At 45.2% G+C, this 7297-nt stretch overlaps 1 protein-coding gene across 1 annotated transcript; it reads left to right on the top strand.

The window, feature by feature from the left end:
* The first annotated feature begins 2787 nt into the window (after nucleotides 1-2787).
* On the top strand, nucleotides 2788-4980 carry LOC125459372 (achaete-scute homolog 1-like). The gene is made up of 2 exons (XM_048545767.2): nucleotides 2788-3746; nucleotides 4121-4980. Exon 1 carries the CDS (start codon nucleotides 3106-3108, stop codon nucleotides 3739-3741), a length of 636 nt encoding a protein of 211 aa, XP_048401724.1. The 5' UTR covers nucleotides 2788-3105; the 3' UTR covers nucleotides 3742-3746; nucleotides 4121-4980.
* Nucleotides 4981-7297: the final 2317 nt, after the last annotated feature.

The following is a 7297-nucleotide window of genomic DNA, read 5'->3' as shown; positions in this document are numbered from 1 at the left end:
CAGAGCTGCCTCTTTTTAAAGTTGTCCTTTTCGATCTTTCTCCCAGATTTAAGCTATTACCCGCGACTTTCAATACTATTTTGCAGCACATTCGCACGCTAAGAAACTTTTAGATTTCAGTGTTGAACAATTAATTTAAGCATCGTGTTTTTATTTGCACAAGGATAAGAAATATCACTGATCAGTTTAGGAGAAACCTGGCGTGTTTTAGTAACTATGAACAAAGCACCTTTTGTTTTACACTTGAGGTACACTTTAGTTCGAATTAAACTTTAGTGGGACTGCAGCCTAAATATATCTGAAACTGTTTGATTCTCTTCAAGGACTTTGTTTCATTTTACTCATTTCTTTATTAATTTATTCCCACAATGCTAACAATAATATCAAATTTCTGAATGTGCTACTTGTTGCTTCAGGCGTCATAACCAGCATAAAACAATAAATGAGCAATAATTATTCCCAGATCACGGAGCAGTCTATCATGTGCACTAAAGGAGTCCAACTGCTACAGCAACATCCAAAAGCTTTTGTCATCTCGTAAACTTGTGCGAAATTTGCAATAAAAGTATTGTCTGTCATATTCCGATAACGTGGCTACGTCGCGGTATTTTCGCAAAGCGTTTAGAAATGTTTTATATACGTAGATAGTTCGAACTAAGAACTGGGGAAGAGACAGAAATCAAAATGAAATAAATGCTTTTTTTTAAACGGGGCGTCACTGTTCCACAAACTGTTCAGTCTAAAACTTTACATTTAGGCTGTCTATCGCATGAATGGCACTGACTGCCTATTCTCTTCCACTGCCACTTGTAGACACTACACTTAAAAGTCTGAGTGTCTGGGACTCCGCCGCCTGATATTTTCGGCAGTGGGACAAGTTGCACATTCTAAAGGCTTTTGTACTAAAAATCTGTAGCTACAAACTCGAAACACCAAAAAGCCACTTCGTACGGTCTGAGCCATGCATTACAGTCACGGGGACGTATATTGAGGGGATGGCTAAATCTTTAGAAAATTGGGCTAGCGTCGAATGTTATTTTGCTATTTTGTGTCAGAAAGTGATCGATCGCCTTGCATACTGCTGTCTTCGCAACCGCCTCGCTGAAAGGACAAACTACACGCATCCACATCGATTTCCTTTCTCTCGCTCTCTCTATTTCTGCGCAGTCAATATTGCTGCTTGTGCAAATGGTTGTTAATAGCACTCTCCCAAACCATCTCGCTGATGTTTATTGACCTTATTTAGTTTCTTTTGATTTAAAAAGGGACTTTTTAAAAAGCAACTATTCACTTTAAAACAAGTTTTCAGTTTCCAACTCAAGATCACGTCAACTTTCAGACGCTCCCTTCGCACATACAAACACACCGTTCGCTAGTTTACAACGCCCGGTCCGAATATACAATTTAAGGTGTTACAGAATAGGCTATTCTCTTTCGCATGGATTAGTCGGCACTTGGAGAGGTGGCTATTTGTGTTAGGCAATGAAAGCAGTACAAGGGGCGTTCCTACTTGAGGACAGGAACACAAGTGCGTTCATACACACACACACACACACACACACACCAGGATCGTTAATGTTTACACAAATGGATCGCCCACAACTGGATGAAAACAAGAATACAAAGTGGAACTCTATCAAAGATTTAATTCTGGTTCCTTCACAGCGAAGCGAAAAGTGCAAAAATCGCTGTTGCAGCTGTTGCTTGTAGGCGCTACATTGCACCGCTCAGACGCTACAGATGCCTTTCACCTTCCCCCCAAAACCAAATCCCTCCAACTTCAAGAAGACCACAACCTGCAACGTAACCTGTATGCCTCTTAAGTCCTTTTGACCTGTACATCCTTTGCCTGCTGTGATCTGCTTTACCGTTCCTAAACAAAGCTTTTCACTGTATTTCGGTACAGGTGACCATAAAATCAAAAATGTTAAAAAAAAGCAGACCCCGGACTCCTTTCTTCTTGATGTGCATTCTTAGCTGCTCCAAGCTCCCCCCCCACCAAAAAAATAAGCCAATTATGCAATGATAATAAATGAAATCGGCACACATTCTCTCTAACAGGTGTATGCATGACACCTTAACGCCGCCAGACTTTGCGAAGGACGAAGGAGTTGGGTCGAGCGAGAGAGGAGTTTTTTCTTGCCTCTGAAGAAAGTTAAACGAATGGGTTTGGCGAAGTGACGGCGGGGGGGGGGGGGGAGAGGAGAGAATAAACTTAAGTTCTTGGGGATTGGGGGTCTGCGCAATCCTTTAAGGCCATCTCCTGACTTTTTTTGGGTTAAAAAAAGAACGTGGTGCGCTGTGTGAATATAGCTGCAGTTCCGAGCTGAGAGGGAGTGAAGTTGGGGTGGGGGGGGGGGGTGCGGGGAGCGAGCGGAGAGTTGGGTGGGAAGGTGGAAAGGGGGATGTGGTTGGTGGATGTGGGCTATTGCTATGGAAATAAGGGGCAGCGCGTGCTCCCGGGGGCCGGCCGGCCGCGGCCGCCGCAGCAGCAGCTGAAAAGCTCCCATTTGTTTGTTTAGGAGCGGGCCGGCACGCGCCGGGCGCACGAATGGAGGGGGGCGACGCGCGTGGAATGTCAATGGGGCGGAGGGGGAGGGAGGCAGAGGGCGCGAGCGAAGGGGCACGGCAGCCAATCGGAACGAAGGGTTGGCAAAGGGAAGGGCGGGGGCGGGGGAGGGGCGTCGTCCGGAGCGTGCGTCCCGAGCGGGGTGGGGGAGGGAAGGCGAGGGAGGCGCGTGTTGAAAAGGGCGAGTGCCTGCAAAGTCTGCAGCAGAACAGCTCCCGGAGAGGTGAGGGTCAGGACCTGCTCCTTGCGGGGAGAGCGCGAGCCCCACGCGAACGCCACGAGCGCTGCACACCGCCAACTGCCAACCGCTATATCTTCCCCACCTTTCCTCATCCTCTCACTCCCCCCACACCCTCCCCCTCCCAATCCCAACGGCCGGTTGCATCTAACACTTTATTCCCTCCATAACACCACTTTCCCATCCCCTCCTCCCCCCCAAAAAATAAACCGGCCTCCTCTAACCCCTCTTTCACCTCCCCCTCCCTCAACCCCCCACCTTCCATTCACCCCCCCACACCAACCTTACCCCGCGGTCCATGGAGCGGACGGCGGCCTCGCAACTCATGCCGTCCTCCTGTCAGTACCTGTTGGAGAGCCGGCCGCTCCCTTACAGCAGCGACGGCGGCTCCCCGGCTTCGTCCCCGGACAGCGGAGGCGGGGGTGGCAGCGCCGCGAACGGCGGCGGCGGGAAAGGCGTCGCCAAGCCGGTGAAGCGGCCGAGGTCGAGCTCGCCCGAGCTGCTGCGCTGCAAGCGTCGCCTGAGCTTCACGGGTCTGGGCTACTCGCTGCCTCAGCAGCAGCCGGCGGCGGTGGCGCGCCGCAACGAGCGCGAGCGGAACCGGGTCAAACTGGTCAACCTGGGCTTCCAGACCCTGCGGCAGCACGTGCCGAACGGCGCCGCCAACAAGAAGATGAGCAAGGTGGAGACGCTGCGCTCCGCCGTCGAGTACATTCGAGCGCTGCAGCAGCTGCTGGACGAGCACGACGCCGTGTCGGCCGCCTTCCAGTGCGGCCTGCCCTCGCCCACCCTGTCGCCCAGCTACTCCACCGACCTCAACTCCATACCCGCGTCGCCGCTCTCCACCTACTCCTCGGATGAAGGAAGTTACGAGGCCCTGAGCCCCGAGGAGCAGGAACTTCTCGACTTCACCAGCTGGTTCGACAGGTACTGAAGCAGGTAAAGACTGATCCTCTCCGCTGCTGGCGGTCAATGCGTTGCATTGCCTTTTTGATCAGGGAGGGAGCTGCACGATCGATCAGTTTTTTTTTCTTTTACGTGTGCATGTTTATAGGTTTTGATAAAGGAGGGAGTTCCAACGATCAGTATTTAAATTTTTACTTTTTAAATTTGCATGTTTATGGGGTTTGATAAGGGAGAGAGCTGCAATAATAGAACATTTCGTTTCTTTCAAGTGTGCGTGTTTATGGAGTTTGATTGGGGGTCGAGTTGCAATGATAAATCAGTTTGTAAGATTCGTTTATGCTGTCTGTGCATCCATGTGTTGAGACTTTTGTTGAGTGACACACCTCTTCCTCGCCTTTCTGTTCCAGATGTTTGAAGGGAAGCCTACCAATACCTCTGCGTCATCATTTCTGTCCAACAGGACATCAAAGCAAAGGAGAGAAGGATGGCGCGTTTCTGTTTACCAAGAGTTTCGTTTCACTGCCAGCCTCCTGAGTGCTGAACATTGGGGACCACAAACTACTCAGGACAACATGTTTTGAAGACGCTTCCAAGAGAAAGCCACGAACAATTATAACTGAAGTGCAATTATGTAAATAGCCCTTCCCAGTTAATGGAGGGCACCGTGGAGAGAGGACTGACAGGGTACAGTCCTTGCGATGCTTGTCTGAAAGGGGGATCCTACATTTTTTGTGTAGCTAATGTAGCTGTTAAAGGGTGTGGTATTAAAAGGGAATATCTTAGTGGCATGAAAGACATCCGTCTGTCACATACTTATATACCCTGTCGCCTTTGGGAGTCAGTTTGTAGAAAACTAACTTTATACTGGGGTTTAGAGTGGAGAAGAAAAAAAAACTTGATGCTTCCGTACTTTGAAATACTTTGTTTCATTCGAATTGATGTAAACATTTCTATTTTGTACCTATTCTTACTACAAGGATTATATGAAGACTTATTTTTGTATATAAGTGAAAGCAGAATAAAATCGAGCAGTCCAACAAAATCAAGACCTTTAACATGACTTACTCTATATCACTGCCACTAGCACAGTGTCAAAGAGTGCAAGAACAAAACAATCCTTTTGTCCATAAAATTAAATATCAGTGTCAATGATGCTTATCTATGGTGTGCCTTGCATTTCATTTATTGTAATCTAGTTCTGCAGTTACCTATGCGACACCACCGCCCCCATCTCCCCCCCGCCCGCCCCGCCATCCTTTCCGGTCTGAGTGAAGGTTGTTTTGATGCATGGGAGAAACACCATGTATGTGCACTTGCTTTGGTTACCTTGTTTGTTTTTACTAAACTTGTACATAAGCAATTTTTTTAAAAAAAGTATATTTTATGTGAAATAGTCTATAAATAAAGATTTTCTATTTATACATTACGTGCTGTTTTTCTTTTGGTATAAATAACACTTGCTGTTGTTTACATTTAAAACTGCACTTTCACTAATGTGTGAAAAAGTTGTCACTGAACCCTCTGTAATGCACTCGTAGGAAGATTACATGGTAGAAAGAAGACGATTTATACAATTTGGTACATGGGAATGGTGCCAAAGGAAACATGACTGGGGAGAAGGAATAAATTAACAGTCATAGTTTGATGATTCTAACGTGATTTGGGGACGTAGTGCAGAGTACAACACCTTACTCCAGGACGTTGATGCCTTGGTCGTTATGCTAAAGTGAGGCCATTAAAAAAGACTTCTAATATAAAATTTGCATAAATGCCAAGTGATCAATATGATTATCACACTGCGGTTTCTTTAAATGTTGCGTAGCTCGCGTATTTGCTATCAGGAGGTAAATGCAACCATGGCAATTGCCTAAACATATGCAAATTGTTGCCTAATTTCGAGTTTGCTTCTTATGTATTCATTGAAAGCATAATCGTTTATATGTAAATTAGATCCATATCTATTCGCCATCGTAATGATAACAACTATGCGTTTCAAATCAGGTCAGATCAATTATTATGGGAAGCTCTATAAAGTTAACACAAGTTATCCTTTCAAATTTCTTGCTTTTGCAATTTGATTCTTACATGTAATGAAGAACAAAAATGGTACAAGTTGGTTTTGAAGTTTATAATTTTGAAAGAGCAGCTTACGTTTTGCGCTTTTGATGGGACGTTTGCTAAACTTCATATACATATTTTTAATCAACCTGCTCTGATGTGCCATGACACACCTCTGGAACAAGTGGTACATGAACCCATATTCCTTAACTTAGAGGTAGGGATATTACCACTGTGCCTTAAGAACCTTGCTAAATTACTAGTACGCTTGTGCATTGTGCCGCAAAACTCACACCTATTCGCCTAATCCAGCTACTTACTGAATCACAATTCTTTCTCATCGCTGACTGCAGTTTGGGAACATTTTGAATAAATTCTTAGCTGTGATGTGAGAATGTGAGCATGTTCACTTAGTTCAGTGGATTAAGTTACACTTAAATAAGTATAGGACAATTGTTAGAGCTCAGCTAGAACATTGTGCACTATTCTGGATGCCACATTACAGGAAGAATGCGAATAATTGGAGACAGAACAAAAGCAGTTTACAAGCATGGTTCCAGGGATGAAGATTACAAGGAGAGATTGAAGAAGTTGGGACTGTTCTTGAAGGGAAGAAAGCTAAGAGAAGATCTGATAGAGGTTTTCAAAATCATGAACCGGCTGGATAAGGTAGACAGGGTAACTTTATTCCCTTCCTAAAAGTAACTGCAAGAGACCATAGATTTAAAGTATCTGCCAAAAGAAGAAGGGGGAAGTGAGGAAAAACTTTTTCATTCATCGAGTATTTAGGACTTGCAATGCGCTGCTTGGAAATGTGGTGGAGGCAGGTTCAACTGAAACGTTCAACAGGGAATTGAACAATTTTTTGGGTAGAGAAGGTATGCAAGGGCATGTGCAGATACAAGAGATTGGCACTAGGTAATGATGCTCCTTTGACGAGTCCATGCAAGCATGATGGGCTTATTCCGCATGGCAGCAATCTTGTGATGCTGAAACTACTGCGCACTCTTGCTTCTTGACAGCAATGTCTTGACTCTTCACTGCCCTTTGAGCAATTAGGGATGGGCAATAAATGCTGCCTAGCCAGCAATGGCCTCATCCCGTGAATGGATAAAGAAAAATAAAATCAATGGATTTGCTTCATGATAGCCAAACTATTTGATTTTGTCTTTAAATAGGGGGAAAATATCTATTCAAGGCTAAAATTCAGTTTGTCATGAAACATCAGAATTTGGTCTACTGTTTTCTTTCTAAAGGTAGCTTCCAGGTGGAGGGTTAGCCAGCATCCGCAGTGAGTTGTAAATAAGTCAGTAAACTGTACACGCTGTTTCAGTTCAAGGCAGTGTGCAGATCGGTGAGAGAAGGAAGATGTGATTTCGATCTCTGCGCAGTGGAAGATTTGCATAACGCACTAATAATTAATTTTCTCTATTTCCTAACGTTTGTGATAAGACAAAGTAAACAGTAATAAATGGCTAAAACCAAATGTTTCCAAGGATTGTCTTAAGTGGGAATTCTGGGGTACG

Source organism: Stegostoma tigrinum, chromosome 17 (assembly GCF_030684315.1).
Source record: "Stegostoma tigrinum isolate sSteTig4 chromosome 17, sSteTig4.hap1, whole genome shotgun sequence".
Taxonomy (NCBI): domain Eukaryota; kingdom Metazoa; phylum Chordata; class Chondrichthyes; order Orectolobiformes; family Stegostomatidae; genus Stegostoma; species Stegostoma tigrinum.
The sequence above is the reverse complement of the archived record's forward strand: the minus strand, read 5'-3'. Positions and strand labels throughout refer to the sequence as shown.

Coding starts and splice junctions, on each gene's coding strand:
- LOC125459372 (XM_048545767.2), top strand. CDS start 3,106: ATGGAGCGGACGGCGGCCTCGCAACTCATGCCGTCCTCCTGTCAGTAC.